Source organism: Nyctereutes procyonoides, unplaced genomic scaffold (assembly GCF_905146905.1).
Source record: "Nyctereutes procyonoides isolate TBG_1078 unplaced genomic scaffold, NYPRO_anot_genome, whole genome shotgun sequence".
NCBI classification, from domain to species: domain Eukaryota; kingdom Metazoa; phylum Chordata; class Mammalia; order Carnivora; family Canidae; genus Nyctereutes; species Nyctereutes procyonoides.
In genome coordinates this window covers 3,086,776-3,104,249 of record NW_026575153.1, presented here as the reverse complement: position 1 = coordinate 3,104,249, position 17,474 = coordinate 3,086,776, and the positions used below count along the sequence as shown (strand labels likewise).

Genomic DNA, 17,474 nt, shown 5'->3' with positions numbered 1-17,474 from the left:
TGGAAGCAACTTGTAAATTTAGTTTCTTTACAAGTCATTTATTGTCACATACAATGCCCCCCCCCCCCTTTTTTAATGCCTTTGGCAACCCAGCCAGCCTGGGCTTAGTTTCCTTGTCACTTTCTCCCTAGAATATAAACACCTTTAACTACTTGTCATTCCCTGGAAATGTAAGTGCTTTCATATCATTAGGTCTTTCATGTGGTTTTTGTTTTTGCCTGTAGCACATACATCTCTCCCATTTTGTTTCTGTAAATTTCAACTCATGTTTTAACTTATATTTAACTCAAATTTTAAAATCACAACTCATATTTGTGATTATTTCTGAGAAACCTTCATGTCATCAAGATATATTAGTCATTCCAGTAATTTATGTTGATAACTTTCTTTTTAAGAAATGGAGGGAGGGAGGGAGGGAGGGAGAGAGAGAGAGAGAGAGAGAGAGAGAGAGAGAGATGGGGGCAAAGGGGCAGAGGGAGAGAATTTTAATCAGGCTGCATGTCCAGCATGAAGCCCAAAATAGTGCTTGTTCTTACAACCCCAAGATCATGACCTGAGCTGAAATCAAGAGTCAGATGTTTAACTGACAGCTACCCAGGCTCCCCTATGTTGATAACTTTTATACATTTCTTTATTAGTCTGTAATGTCCCAGAGTATCCTTCTGATTGTCCCTTTGCCTAGAATGCATTCCCTCTAGATCTCTGCATGGCTCTCTTACTTCTTTCTGGTTTCTGTTCAAATGTCACTACCTCAGGAAGTCTTCTCTGACTACCTTACCATAACAGAGCATCTCTACTTTCTGTCCCCTTTCTCTGTTGTATTTTCCTAATATAATACTTATTTTTGACATTTTATTTATCTGCATATATATTTGTTGATTGGCTCTTTCCCCCTGACTGAATTTAAGCTCTATGAGGCCAAGGACCTCATTTTGTTCATTGTTGTATCCCCATGCCTAGAACAACTTGGCACAAAATAGACACTTGGCAAGTATTTGTTAAAAGATGGAGTAAATGAATACTTGGCTTCCCCATTTGCCTTATAATTCATTCTTATAGTTATTAGCATCTGGTTCATATGTAATCACTCAGTAAATGTATGATAAATGAATGTATAATTCAACATTAAATGCTGGAGGGCTCAGCTCTTAACCAGTAGAAGGAAGATGCTTGTTCTTTAGAATTAAATATTCTAGAATTAAATATATAATTGTATTAATATTCATTCTAAAATAAAAAATCATGTGGGATCTGAAAATGAAGATAAGCTAGATTCTCTTCTCTCCTAATTAGCTCTGAAACCTAGCCTATGGAGTTTCTTTCTTTCTTTTTTTTTTTTTTTTTTTTGCCTTTGGAGTTTCTAAGGTTGTTACAGTTTCAGGTTTTTGAAAGGTAGTTATGTTTGCCATTTTAATGTGTTGTAATAGAGAAATAATAGTATATATGAAGCAATTAGAAATAATACAAAAATTATTTTAATGCCAAAGTGAGTAATGGATACTAATTGTAATGACTGCTTAGACTAATGAGAGATGGTAGCCTGTGTAAATATTTATTATGGTTTAGAGTTGAAAGAGACCCTAGGACATTTGGTCCAGCTGTTCCTCCGAGTGGAATGAGGCTGGAGATATGAATGGTTTGCCCAAGGTCACAGGATTTATTCGTGGTAGAGTTAAAGTTACCCTCAGGTTTCTTTTGTAATACTAAGAGTTGTAAGAATATGGATAAAACATATTCATGCATAGTTTGCAGAATTATAAATAGTTGCAAATATTCTTGCTGGCATTCTAGTGTCATGGATCAAAAATTTAAATGTACATACCTTTTTAGGAACAATTCCTAAAGAAAAAGTCAGATCTTTATGTCAAAATAAATTGATAATATTATTCATCATTTTATGTTTAACATAAAAGCAAAGAAAATTGGAAATAAAATAAATTACTAAACAATAGTCTGTTGGCTAAATGCCATTTACTTCCAGTATGATAATTCATTAAATGTTTATTGTGTGTTATTTTTTTATTTTTATTTTTTTAAAGATTTATTTATTTATTTATTTATTTATTTATTTATTTATTTATTTATTTAGAGAGTGAGGCAGAGACACAGGCAGAGGAAGAAGCAGGCTCCATGTAGGAAGCCCGATGTGGGACTCGATCCCAGGTCTCCAGGATCACACCCCAGGCTGCAGTCAGCGCTAAACCGCTGTGCCACTGGGGCTGCCCTATTGTGTGTTATTTTTAAGTCCTGTATGATAGATTTAAAGAGACATTAAAGATACAGTCATTGCCTAGAAGAAAATCCTTCTGGTCTGCAGACCAGCAAACTGTTGGTTACAGATTGAGATGAAATAAGGACAGAAATGAAGAATAAGTATTTAGAAACTTTTGTAGTTTGACAGTAATTTTATAGTTTGTCTATTGAATCTGATTATAAGAAATTTGCTCTTATATTTTGTATGGTTTCTTTACATTTTGTTTTCCAGTAACATGTCTTTATTATAGATTACAGAAAAATTGGTATAAGGCAGATTGGGGGAAAACGTTTTCCTCAAAGATAGTGTCTTTCACCACAGATCATTTGAGGAGTACCACTTTATGGAAAGTTACATACACATGTGACAAGTTAAATAGTAGATGAGGGATAGGGCTATTCCAGTTCTTTATACCTTTCTCTGAATTTAGTATCAAATGCAGTGCCTTAATGGAATAGGCCCTTATTAAATATTAGTGATTTATATTATGAAGATTATAGGAATTTTTAAAAAGTGAGTCCTTGCTTTAATACTTACCTGCTATTAGCATGTGAAGTCATAATTTTGTACCACATTAAGTAAATATTTACTTTGAATTCTTTTTCTTTCTGCTTTGAATTCTTAAGTTTTCATGATGCTAATGCATTTTGTTTTGTTTTGAAACATCTTTAGCTTGTGGGTTTTGAAGGGCTGGTGAATTTTTTCCCTCTCATAAAAGTATGCTACCACTGGTAGTTTAGGAACCACTCTTTGAGAAACACTGTTCTAAGATTTCATTAAATCATTCATTCTTAACATTTTTTTTTGTCATAGATGCCTTTGAGAATTTGGGGAAAGCTATGAACTTACTTAATGGAAAATACATGTATAGTTGTATACAATTTGCATATAATTTTAGGGAATTCATCTCATACTAGTAAGGAGGGAAGGTTGAATTTCAGCGTTAATCTGTTCCTAGGTAAACTAGAGTTGACCAATTCGTTTTTAACCTTTATAGTTACCTGTGACATTTATTACCATTTTCCTTATTATTATAAAGTGGACTATATAGAAACACAAATTTCTCTGTAATTAACAAATTTGTTTGATTTAGAGATGTTTGTATGTGTTTTTTTTTTTTTTTAAATTAAACCACCGTACTTTTACATTACTGGTAGAATTAATTATATTCACACATTAACTACAAAGCACATTAAATATCTGGGCTTAAACATGTATGGATTAGCTATAAAATAAAACTTATGTGGTGTTTTAATAGTGAATTACAATTTAAGAAGGCATGTTTCTATTAGGATGCTGATAAAGAAGAATAAAGACGTTATTTCAGTAAAGAAGGACTCATCATGGAAAAGAGATTTAGAGTCTAGAACAAACAACTTTTTTTTTTTAAGATTTTATTATTTATTTGAGAGAGACAGAGATAGCTAGTGAGAAAGCACAAGCAGGGAGGACAGGGTGAAGCAGGCTTCCTGCTGAGCAGGTTGCCCAATGCAGGGCTCCATCCCAGGACCCAAGACCACAACCTGAGTCGAAGGCAGACACTTAACTGAGCCATCCAGGTGCCCCTAGAACAAACAGTATTAACAAGCCTAGTGTTTGAACTAGGTAGCTCAGAGGCTACATGAGGAAAGAGAAGGCATAATCACCCTCTTATTTTGCTTTGGTTTTGTGAGGCATAATGACACATACTTTGAGGTATTTTCTTCATTGCTACCATATAAGGTGTATTCTCGGACTTTTGGGTAAAATTGATTACAGTTTGAACCATAGTTAAAATAAGGCCCATAGTTAAAGTAACCACTACTCACATGGGTCAGGAGTTTACATATTTACTCACGGAGAGACATCAGTGATTGTTTTATGTTACCATTCTAATATACAAAAGCCAGATCATTTTTTTTTTCCCACAGGAAAGAGTGAATGAATCCAAAGTAGCCTCAAATTTTAAAGGGGCATACATGTTCACATTAAACATCCAAGGCAGAGATTAGCTTTTTATATGTAGTTGAGTAGCATCTACAGGCTGATTGAAGTGCCAACATTATCTAAGAATAGATAATGCATGACAAAACAACTTTAAAGTTTTGAGTGTAATATTATAAGGCAGATTAACAAGTACTGGAGTGATGGTAAATATATTAGGATTTGATAAAAAAAAGGATACGTTTGAGAAAAATTTAGTACTTTTCAAATATTCTTTTCACTTTAATGGTTAAAAACTCTGCTACTTTTGTTTATTTGTGATATTTGGTTGACGATTAAGTAATACTCATTGTCAGGAAAACAAGTTCTGTGAGTTCCCTATTTTGGGATAATTCTCATACATTCTTATGTTTTTTTGAAGGGTAGCAGTGCAAAAGCCACATCTGTGGTATTCTGGGAAGTATGTGAGAGATAAATACCTGGAGACTTGCAACCAGAGACTCATAAGCCTGGATTTAAATGTTTTAACCTATTATAGGTACTAGAAAGTATGTTTTTAAAGCAAAATTAAAGATTGCCCAATACTTAGGAGTTTTTCAAAATAAGACTTTCCTTAGTGCTTTTCTCTGCTTCCAGAAAATCCTCTTGGCTAGATTGATAGAATTTTATTAGTATATTTATCCAAATTTTGGTAAATCACTGTTAGAAAAATAGCATCTTTTATTTTCCCATGGTTTAGTTCCCAGGGTTTTCGGACATGGGAAACTTCTGGTAGTGTTTCTTTCTATAGCTGTCATATTTATATATTCCTTTTTTACATTTAATAAGTCTGAGGGCATTCTTGTCATACCCATGGTGTTAGGGTCATACATTTCCAAGCATTCCATATTTGTTGAAAATATGCAGAGGTTGAAAACTTGCATGTTGGTTGTGGTGCATGATATAGGTACCTGTCTCCTATTTGTTGCCCATAGAATATAACAAGATAATTACCAAAGTAATTTTTTGAACCAGTATAAATTGTTCATAATAAACATCTGATTATTGAAATGGTGTTATCTATTTTATAAAGTGATCTCTGTAATATACTTGGTCATATATATCTTCAGTAAGTCGTTTCTATTGCTGACATCTATTTGCTGAAGTTTGTAACTGCTGGCTTATTTCCAAGGAATGGCTCATGTAGGTTTTTGTATGTATATTGGGAATTCCCTATGATTTGGAAGGATACGTTTCATTAGAGAATTCTAAGACAGTGTTGCAGTCACTGCTGTGGTTAGACATTTTGCCTCTTTTTGAGAAAGCTTAGGGCAATATAGTAGCTATATTAAATGCTCTTTTTTTTTTAAAGAGATAGAGAGGGTGAGGTGAGGTAGAGGAAGGTGGAGAAAGAGAGAGAGAGAGAGAAAGAGAATCCTAACCAGCTCCATGCCCAGTGCAGAGCCCAAAGCAGGGCTCAGTTTTAAAACTCTGAGATCATGACTTGACCAAAAGCAAGAATTGGCCACATAACCAACTAAGCCACCCCAATGCCCCTAAATGCTCATTTTTAAGAGAAATCTTAGGCAGTTAAATTTATTTAAATGATATCCACCATATTGGATTTTAATTTTTAAAAGTGAGAGCTCTATAATGATTTCATTGATATTGTTTTTTTGCTATGCTTTCTGTGATTATTTTGTTTCTGTGATATGCTTGCTTTCAAGAGGTAATAGCTACAGGAAAGGGTTAGTCTAACAGGTGTATCTCTAACTTCTGACGAATCCCAAATAGCATACTTCTTTGTGGTTAAGATAAGTGTTATATTTAGTGCATTTTTTGAGATTTTTGTTTAAGTGGCATGCTCTGAGATACTTATATTTTTAATGAAATTTTATAAAGATGTAGTGCTACTTTTCTCTCATGTTAAAAAGTTTTAAGAAGAGGGGTGCTTGGTGGCTCAGTTGATTAAGTGTCTGACTTCAATTCAGAGTCCTGGGATTGAGCCCTGTGTCAGGCTGCTTGTCCCTCTGTCACTCCCCACACTTGTGCTTGTGCTCCCTCTCTCAAATAAAATCTATATATATATTTTTAAAAAAGTTTTAAGAAGAAATGCTTCTGGAACCACACATTTGCATGGAGGCTAAGCATTTGGGAGAAGTTTAGTTATAAATTTTGAGTACAATAAAGTTAATGACATGTTTAATGATACACATTAGTATTACTGTGAGTTAATTGGCTCTAATCATAGTTATTAATAGTCATTAGGTTATTTTATTCAACTCAAAGTATAAAATCTTTATACTTAATAATTAATTCTTATTTTGATGTTCTGTTCACTTTAAATATTATCTTATGCATGTGCCCCTGGATGTACAATAGACCCAGAGATAAGGCCTAGATCTAGTTTACCAAGCCTCAGATACTTCATGGCCCTTTCTTCTCTCATAATCGTGGTTTTCTATTCTACTCTCTGTGCCAGTGCCCTTTTTTGTTCCTTTTGCTGTGTGTTTTCTTTCCTTCCTGTCATTTGTTAACCCCCATTCCAAGGCTTCTTCCCCAATATTATCTTATTGATTCTTATTCTTTGTCCTCTTGGTACAATGGCAACACCTGACCTGGGAAGCGGTCATGTGAGATCACCATCCTCTGAGAATGGAGTTTGGAAAATTCAGAATTTGATAGTGGTAAGCAGAGAAAGAGAACATGGCAAGCTGGTTCTGATCCTGTGATGTATCTAGCTCTCTTGCTGTATAAAGGAAAACTTTAGGCTTAGAGAAGCTAAAGGAATAGAATGAATGAAGAAAGGATATTTTGTCCTTACTTATGGAGGGAAAGAGAAGCCAGAAGGTCTGACTGATCAGTTTGAAAAGCTGTCTTCTCTGCCCTGTATGTCCTTGAAACAGGCGTCCAGCCTATGTGAATTGGTGGCATGGTATGATAATAATAGTGAACATTTATCTTGCATTGTGCGGTATGTACTATGCTAGTGTTTTATTTATCTGCTTGAATGTTCTGTGAGGCAGGTGGAATTGTAGTCTTCATTTTAATGAGAGATAAACGAAGCTTACAGAGGTCTAATAAATTCATGTCACACAACCAATAAATGGCCGAACATGAATATGATCTCATGTTTGCCTGATAACAAAGCCTGTGCTCTATACTGTGTTCTTATTTGCTGTATGGATATAGGCAGTCCCTTTGAAGCTCCCTTTTTCTATCTGTAACATGGACTAAAACTACCTGATAATGGCTAAGAAAGATAAAGGGTATCTCATAGTTGCTTGTTTACTATTGTTGCTCAGTAAATAGTCCTAATTACTTTTTCTGGGTCATTTGTTTCTCAGGATAGAAAAATACATGAGAAGAGCTTCTCCTCTAAAATGAGTGAAGATACTTTACCTTTGGGTATTCCTTGGTTAAAGTAAGATGGAGGATGCCCAAGCTGGTGGTGCCTTCCATCCTTTCCCATAACTATACACTACACACACACACACACACACACACACACACACACAGAGTCTACCCATCTGCTTACTGAAGACTGGACTTCCTTTTCAAGAGAAAACTTCCTGTCATCTGTAATTGCAGATAAAGGGTTAAAATGAATCCATAGAGGTTTTAGTCCAAGTATAGGTGATTGATAGTAGAGCCTGTTTCATCTTGGTTAATAGGGAGGCTCAGTAGAGATACCATTCTCTTGAAGAGGGTATAGTTGTCCTGATTTACCTTCATTTCTGCATCTGTAAACAGAAGCTCAGAAGTAGTTCCAACATGTACAGCCATGTATGCTTGCAACTTGAGACTGCAAAGCAGTGTTTTTATATTTTATTTTTTATTTTTATTGTTATTTTTTTGAAAGTAGTGTTTTTAAAGAAACATATAGCTACAATTAAGTTTAAGGAATATTGGACAACAGTAATAAAAAGTACATCTCAGGATCAAAGGGGAAGCATTTGCTTGTGATTAGTTTGATTTATGCTGAGCTTGACACAGGAGCCTCCCACTACTGCTTTCTTCTTACACATTGTACATTTATGAAATACACATACACTTATGACTGTCATATAATATGTGCAAGATTTACTGATGACAGAAAGATTACTCTTTCAAATGAATGCAAGCTATTCAGACTTGGAAAAACAAAATAAAAATGAACTGTGCAAATAATGAGTGACCTTGTAGTTTTTCCTTAGCTGCTAACAATTCATAATAATGTGACATCCTACCCAATTTAAGGGGGAAGAAAAACATTTATCTTTCTAATGAGTGGATGGCTTGAGGAGGTGGTTCTGGGGTAAATGAAGCTTATAGGATTTAACAAGTCTTAAATTTGTTTCTGTGCATTGGGCCTTTCCCACTATACATATTATACATACAGCATTAGTTCAGGCTCTTCATGGTCTTTAAATTGTGTGAATAGAAAAACCTAAGTATCACATACTAAAGATGGTTAGAGATTTAGAAAAGATGTTAATATTAAAAACGCAGGATGATTTATATTACTGTCCTCAAAAAACTATAGACAAAAAGGAATTTGTTTGACAGTTTAATATGAAAGATTGGATAGATGGTGATGGACATTTGTTTCCATTTCTTTTTTTTTTAAAGACTTTATTTATTTATTCACAAGAGACACAGAGAGAGGCAGAGACACAAGCAGAGGGAGAATCAGGCTCCATGCAGGGAGCCCGACATGGGACTCGATCCCGGGTCTCCAGGATCACGGCCTGGGCTGAAGGCGGTGCCAAACCACTGAGCCTCCCGGTCTGCCCTCCATTTCTGATCATTGAGAAAAAGTTGTGATTAATAAATACAATTAAGCTCTTGTTTATTTATTTATGATAGAGAGGACGAGCTAGGGGCAGAGAGGGGCAGGGGGATAGAGAGGGAATCTTAAATAGGTCCATGGTCCTGAGATCATGACCAGAACTGAAATCAAGAGTTCGATGCTGAACTGACTGAGCCACCCAGTTGCCCCATAATCAAGTTCCTCCTAACACTTGTTAGATAAAGATATCAAGAAGATTTTGATATTTCTTTGAAGATCCTGGGAAAGATATATCACTATTATCCAAAATGAATTTACTTTGTTCTATTAGAAATGTGGTTTGAGTTTTGACCTTACTTAGATCAGTTCAGCCTAATTCATCAAAGATTCTCATATTCAGATTAGATCCATTTTTCTCTTTGGTGAATTAAATATATTCTACTAGAATTTAGCATAGTAAACTGATGTGTGATATACTGATTTCTTATTTACTATAGTTTAAATAGATATTTTTCTAATACCTACAATATTCAAGGCTCTTGGAGAAGAACAAATTCTAAAACATGATCTCTGACTGTAACAAGTTATAGATGATTCATAATTCAGGCTTTAGCTTTTTTCTAAATTGTAGGAAGCAAGAAGATATTTGAAGTTTTTTCACCCTCTTTTATAAATAGTTGACATGATTGGGACTCTCCAGTATGAAGTGGTAATAGGGCCACCATTATGGAAATGTGAAGATTGAGGAAAAGGGGAGGAATATGAAGAGTTTGATGGTAGAGAGGTCTTTAGGAAAGTCTTATAGGTAGTAAGCAAAGTCAAGGTGACAGATGTTCAGAGTTTGGACAAGCATGGGAAAGGAATGGAAGGATAGGCACAATTTGGTAATTTCCCTAGATGGTAGAAGCAGAATTCACAGGGGCTATAGGGTTTCTATGTTCCACCATTTAAAAATAAGGGTGGCAGTTAGAGTAAAAGCATTCCAAAAGGGATAGATACTTCTAAGAAGTTGGATTTGAACATCTTGAGATCATGGGATTTTAGAATCTAGTAGGCAGCTGGAACATAGGAGTAAGAAAAGTTTTATCTAGTTGTGACATTGAATTTGATCAGATTGTTTTCTTTCTACATTGTTCATTATCTTTATATTACTACTGGTTGAGAGTATTTAAATTGCTTTTGTTGAGTATATTTAGAGGAAATGTGCATAGGTTTCAGTGTTTCTATTTTAAGGCTACCTTATGTGAGAAATTGTGAGGTAATTTAGCTGTGTTCTATTTCTGGTTGTCTCTATCTATCTCTATTTATTTTAGTGCTTGACTTCCTTTCTTGGCTAAAATAAAATCTAGGATAAATTATTTGATAGCTTCTCTCATTATCAGGATTCAAATTTCAATTCATTTGCTCAGTTTAGAAGGGAATAGATTTTCCTTTGCTCAACCAATGAAATCGTTCAAACTTAACTCTTCTTTTAGGATTAGATCTATACCTTTGTGCAGATAGCTCATAGGTAAACTTTTATTTTATGTTTTAAAGATTTATTTATTTGAGAGAGAAAGCGAGCAGGGGGAGGGGCAGAGGGAGAATCTCAAACAGACTCCCCACTGAGAATGGACCCTGGCAGGGGGCTCAATCCCAGGACCCGGGGATCAGGACCTGAGCTGAAACCGAAGAGTTGAATGCTCAACTCACTGAGCTATGCAGGTACCCCAGATAGATAAACTTTAAAACTGGAAAGGACCTTTAAGATAATTTAGTATAGCCTGTACATTTCTCAGGTTAATAATCTGAAGTCAAGGAAATAATAGTTAATGTCTATTGAGCTCTTATCTCACATAATCATTATAACAACCTTATAAATAAGTCCCATTTATAAAATCCAGCACTGCTGGATTTAGGAACAGTTCTCTTTGTAAATATCCTTCACAATTTTAAAAGTTCAGTGCATTTGGGAAGGACAGTTCATATTCTGCTATTAAGTGGTTTCTTTATATTTAAAGTCATAAAAAAGAAATACTGCTTATTAAAAGACAGTTCACCTGTTACTTAATGTAGTAAAACTGTATCCCTTAATGTAGTTATACTGTTTTTAAAGACTTCCCCCCCCAGCTTTCATATTTTAATAAATATATCTGCCTTTATAGTATTTTAAAATATGCTTAATAAAGTTCTATCTTATTTTTTCTTCATCCTGTGATTCTGAAATCTAGTCCATTAATTTTTGTTGAATTTTGGAACTACTTTGTCAATCATATGATATATAATAAAAGGTGTGTATATGTGTACATGTATGCATATATGATATAACTATATTGATAAGTTTGCCGTGAGTTAAATTTTGATCTGTTTTGTTACTCTGGAAATTTTGTTTAGTGTCAACATTCTAATTTTTTTACTCTTAAATCTCTTGGCAGCAGCTGAGAGGATTATTTCTATTAGTGTAAAGATGAAAACAAAATCATGATACACTATGTATGTGATAGAGAATATTTCATTTAAAAGTTTTAGAATCTTTTTTAACACTTCATGTCTGTGAGGTTTTATATAGCTTTGCTCAAGTATTTTTTCTTACTAATTTCAAGAATTTAGTCACTTGATAGTTGTGTTTTAAAATGGAATAAATTTCTAATTATGTAAAATTTTAGTTTTTCCTAATATCACAATTTATTTTATTTAATTTATTTTTTAATGAAGTAAGCTCCATACCCAGCATGGGGCTCGAACTCACAACCCTGAGATCAAGAGTTGCATGCTCTACAGACTGAGCCAGCTAGGTGCCCCCCCCCCTAATTTCATAATTTAAAACAAACCATTGCCACTATTAAATAATAAATACATGGGATGCCTGGATGGCTCAGTGGTTGAGTGTCTGTCTTTGGCTCAGGGTGTGATCCTGGAGTTCTGGGATCAAGTCCCAGGTTGGGCTCCCGGCATGGAGCCTGCTTCTCCTTCTGCCTGTGTGTCTGCCTCTCTCTCTGTGTCTCTCATGAATAAATAAATGAAATCTTTAAATAATAATAATAATAAATATGTGGCATTCATTCATTCAGTTTATATTCCATGAAGGTCTGTAGTATGCTAGGCACACTTGTAGCATTAGGATAAAGTGGAGAGGAACACAGACATGGGCCCTTTCTCAATGAATCTAACCTTCACTACTATTTTCTTGATTTTAGATCCAGATACTTGTTCTCGTATACTAATATTGGTCTGCCTCGATCATTATTTTTAAGGAAAGGGTTTGACAGCTGATGATAATCAAAACCTAACCTAAGTGAACATATGCTATTATATTTATTGCTTTGCTTCCAAGTTGTGAATTCCAGTACTTGGTTCTTGTTTAGTTTGCTGAGGGATATAATCAGGAAGTAATTTTAGCACAATGTTCTCTAAAATATTTAGGGTTTTTTTTTTCATTTTTTTTAAGATTTTATTTATTTATTCATGAGAGACAAGAGAGAGAGAGAGAGGCAGAGACACAGGCAGAGGGAGAAGCAGGCTCCCTGTGGGGAGCCTGATGTGGGACTCGATCCCAGGACTCCAGGATGACGCCCTGGGCCGAAGGCAGACACCCAACTGCTGAGCCACTCGGGCATCCCTTTTTTTTTTTTTTTTCATTTTTTAAAAAAATTGTGGTAATCATAAAAGTTAATCATTTTAACCATTTTTAAGTGTACAATTCACTTGCAGTAAGTACAGTTACAGTGTTGTACAACCATCACTGCTGTCCACTTCCAGAATTTTTTCATCATTTCAAAGAGAAACTGTATAAAATCTTTTAGTTTTAAGTATTTGAGGAATATTGGTTATTTTCTTTCTTTCTTTTTTTGGGTGAAGTCTCACCTGTGTTCCAACAATCCAATATTCAGTGTTACCTACTTGTACTTACTGAATTTCTAGCTTATCATTTGAATTAGAATGGTTTCTTTTGATTTGTACTTTTTCCGTGTTTCTAGGTATGTGTTAAAATTACATCATCTTTCATTTTACTGTTATTTTATATTTGCTTCTTTTGGAGCAATGAAATAGATACACGTGAACTTTTAAGGAGATCAAACTAAGTTATGTGAACACAAAAGTTTTTAGAGAAGAGAAGAAAGATTGGAGATTGTGATACACAAAAAAGTCTGACCGTCTCAGACACAACTGTCTTCCTTTCTCTCCTACTAAATGTCTTGAGCAGGAAGCACATCTAATGTAAAATATGTTTGGGCCTGTGATCTAAAAGAAGTCAGGACCCCAAACAATTGGTAGGAATTGGACTTAATGGGAAGGATTGTTCAATAGATCCTCTGTAATATTCTTTGTGCTAAAACAAAAATACTGTTGTTTAAAGAATTTTACAGATGCTAAAATGTAATTTCCTTGGTTACTTCTCTTCCTCATTCATAACAATCTCATACTACTGTTACACAATAAAAAAATGGAGAAATTACCAGGGAACTTTTTCAGAAAATTCGTTTAGTTTTTTAGAGAGCAAATAAGAATTTAAGGAAATAAACATGAAAGTCACTTGAATTTTGACTTTACTTGTTAAACCAAGATGACTTTTTGCTATTTTGTCTAAAAGTATATTAATACACCTTTGATACAGCAGAAGCATAATTTTCATCTGTGTTTGTTATTCTGTTTTTTAAAGAGTGACACTCCTAATGAAATGTATTTATTACAGCTGAAAGATGGCGGCAAAGCATCCCAGGCAAATGTAAGAATAGGCGATGTGGTTCTCAGCATTGATGGAATAAGTGCACATGGAATGACTCATCTTGAAGCCCAGAACAAGATTAAGGGTTGTACAGGCTCTTTGAATATGACTCTACAAAGGTAATTTGCATTTTGTTTGCCTCTGAGAGAGAAACAATGCTGAGGAGTGTGTTTTTGTGTATCTGATTTGTCTTGTTAATTAAGAAGTTTCTACTACCATTGTTTCAGGTAAATAAATAAAAAATGAAACGGCTTTTTTTTTTTTTTTTTAATTTTTATTTTATTTATGATAGTCACACAGAGAGAGTGAGAGGCAGAGACACAGGCAGAGGGAGAAGCAGGCTCCATGCACCGGGAGCCCGACGTGGGATTCGATCCCGGGTTTCCAGGATCGCGCCCTGGGCCAAAGGCAGGCGCCAAACCGGTGCGCCACCCAGGGATCCCTGAAACGGCTTTTAAATGGAGTAATTGAGCAGTATGAAAACTGGTGAAACCTTTGGATTATTTCCGCATAAAAAGACATGCATTCATGTACTCATACAAATTATATATATAATTTTAGAAAAATCTAAGAATTCCTGAGATGTCTCAATACAGTGCAGGCTAAAAATTCTTATAATAGGGTAAAACTCTTGGCTTTAATATTCTGGGTAGTATATTAGAGGGTATTCTTTTAAGATACATTTTGGCTTTTCTTAGTATGTCTTTTGCCCTTTTTTTTCCTGGGTTGAAAAATGTAATTTTAATATACTCATTTGAAATACAGATTTTCTGAATTTACTGTTTTTGTTTTTTAAAGTTACTCTAGCCTCAGTTATAGCATAGCTAATCATCTCATTGACTATACTGTATCAGGCATTTTGAGCATTTCAGCATTTTACTTGCCTTGAAATCATGTGGATTGCTTGCTAAAAATACTGATAGAAATCAAAAGTTATCTGAAAGGACCAAGAAGTATATTTTAGTAAGTTCCCTATGATTATTATGAATTATAATGTTATAATTACTGCAGTATCTTGGGCCAAGGGGGGAAGGGAGGTGAAAGCGAGTGGGGAGAGGGTGTCTCACTGATAGCTCTCAACCTTTAAGGTTTATAGGGCAAGTATCTATCATTTATCAGCTGGGTATGGAAGGTTTTAAATAAGTCTTGTTTTTGATGATTACAAAAGTGTTTTATTTCTATAAAATTTGGAAAACACCATTTCCCCCCAAAAAAATATCTTGGAGGCTTCTGTAAGTTATTGTGTATTTTGTTAATTTTTAAGAGGGGGATAACATATGTAGTACCAAATGTATTTGGCTATGGAACCTTTTTTTTTCTTGGAGCCTCTCCTGGGACTATTTAAAAGATATATACAGGGTAAGCTATATGTACTTGTCTGGAAGAGTGTCAATTTGGTCTTAAAATGGAGTAGGAGAAAGTTTTATGAACTTAGACTTACAGAATTACTTTGATGTAAGCAGCCCCTCCCACCCTCCCCCTTTTTTTTGTGTGGGAGAAATTCCGTCAGTGGGACTGTTTGTTCAAAGGTTATTTGTATTTAAATTTTGATAGCTGTTAGATATAGATTTTAATGCATATAAAGTAGTCAATAAGAAAAAAATAACCTTACTAAAAAGTTCTGTTTTTTTATGTCCATTATGTTCTAAGTACTGAGACATTTAACACAAAATTATTGTTACTAACTAAATGAAAAGTAGTCATTTTTATTTATAGTCGTTTTTACTAAATATGAATTTTGAAAGGGTACCATGAAGTCAAGAAGCATAATTTGAGATATTAACAAAATAAAATAAATATAGATGATGATGGGCTGTTTCTCAAATCCTAAAGTTGAGAGTTTATTTAAAGTATAAGCTCTTTTCCTGGGTTGTGTATCATGTCTTTCATATCAGCATACCTATTTTCACATTGTGCTGCACATGTTATGACCCAGGACCCCAGTATCTTATTTTCTTTTGAAAATACTTCTGGGTCCCATAAGAGCAGATGAAAACCAGATGTTACCTTGTTTGCATGCATTTCCAATTTAAGTAACCTTTTACTCACCTTCATAAAGATTCTTTTAAGCTACCTGACTATGGGATTTAACAAACCAAGTCATTTTATATATTTGGAGATACTGCTTAATCTTCAGTATTTCTGAATATAGATGTTCAGGGCCCAAAACATGGAGAACAAATTTTAGAGTTGTTATTATTGTTGTTATTCATTGTAATTCTCAACTTTTGAATACTTCTTGTGTTAAATAATGTCAACCTGAAAAGAGATTTGCGTTTATTTATTTTAATTTCTTTTAAAAGATTTTATTTATTCATGAGAGACACAGAGAGGCAGAGACATAGGCCAAGGGAAAAGCAGGCTCCCCATGGGGAGACCAATGTGGGACTCGATCCCAGGACCCCAGGATCACAACCTGAGCCAAAGGCAGATGCTCAACTACTGAGCCACCCAGGTGCCCCTGAGATTTGTATTTAAAAGAATTTATGGTATAACATTGACAGTCACTACTGGGGCACCTAGGTGGCTTAGTCCATTAAGCATCCGACTCTTGATTTCAGCTCAGGTCATGATCTTAAGGTCATGAGATCAGACCCCCGCATCATATTCCAGTCCTGTATTGTAGTCTGCTGTGTGTGGAGCCTGCTTAAGATTCTGTCCTTCCCTTTACCTCTTGTCTCCCCTGCTTGCTCACGCATTCTCTCTCTCAAAACAAACAAAACAAAACAAAACAAAAAACCCAAAACATTAACAGTACTATTGAAGAAATATTTTTTGCCTTTCAAGGAAAGAACAAAATTGTGAAGAGTTAGCTTCAATCTTTCCCTATACTAAGTCCTTTCTTTTCCTAAGTTGTAATATCAAAGCAAATATTTTTTTCCACTGATTTCTAAATTTGACAACAGCATCCTTAACTGATTTCCTGTCTCCTTACCCTCTTTATTCCATCTGTTACCAACCAGACTGTTTTGTATTCTCCTTCCAAACTGAATGACCTACAACAGTACTTGTGCTATGTAACTCTTTTCTTCATAAACATGTACTTTTCTTTGTGAATATATAGTACTTTCCTTTACAGACTTGTCATAGTCCAGTTTCCCTAGAAACAGAACCTGAGGTAGAAATCATATACAAGTAATATATCAAGAGAGGTCTTTGAAATGTTACAATGAAGTGGGTGAAGGAGGATTAAGAAGAAGAAGCAACTGAGATGAGCAAGGATGTGGTTTCAGGGGTTATCTAGCCTCAGCTTGATCCAGGAGGTAACTTGGGGACAAAATTGTGCCATAGAGTCTGTCTTGCCTTGAGGTAAGGGAACAAGGCTTTTTCCCCCTCCCTCTTGGATTTGTTAGTCATTGGCCACAAGTTTTCCTGGAAATGGATGTGTGTGGGTGTGTGTGCATGTGCATGCAGGGTGGGGGGTAGGAAATGGTTTCTCTTGTTTACACAGAAAGTTGCTGGTGTGAACCGTTAGCATTTCATAAGTTGGCTGTACCAAATTGGTAGAAGGGTTCCAGGGCACTCAGACTGGGTACAGCATGTGCTATGAGATTCCATCCAGACTTGAGTCCATTTGCTCAGAGGATTAGGTTCTTTGTGATCTAGACTCAAATTGTCCTCCCCAGATCAGACTACTCACAGTGAGTAACATCATTTTACTTAAGATAGGTTTCTTACTGTCCCTCACCTGCCTGGCTGTCCTCTTATAAAATTCACTTCATCTGAGATGCCAGCTTACCTCTTCACTGCTGACCCATGCCTCTATATCCACAAAGCTCATGTTGAGCCTCTGTATCCACAAAGCCCATGTTGAACCTCATCATCTACCCATAGTCCTTTCT

General features: G+C 35.0%; 1 protein-coding gene across 13 annotated transcripts in view; it reads left to right on the top strand.

The window, feature by feature from the left end:
* PDLIM5 (PDZ and LIM domain 5) overlaps positions 1-17,474 on the top strand; it is a 212,239-nt gene that overhangs the window by 60,132 nt on the left and 134,633 nt on the right. For all 13 annotated transcript variants that reach the window (XM_055313258.1, XM_055313243.1, XM_055313244.1 and 10 more), the window contains exon 3: positions 13,600-13,751. In XM_055313258.1, the coding sequence (XP_055169233.1) occupies positions 13,600-13,751 (152 nt within the window). The remainder of the gene's footprint in view (positions 1-13,599; positions 13,752-17,474) is intronic.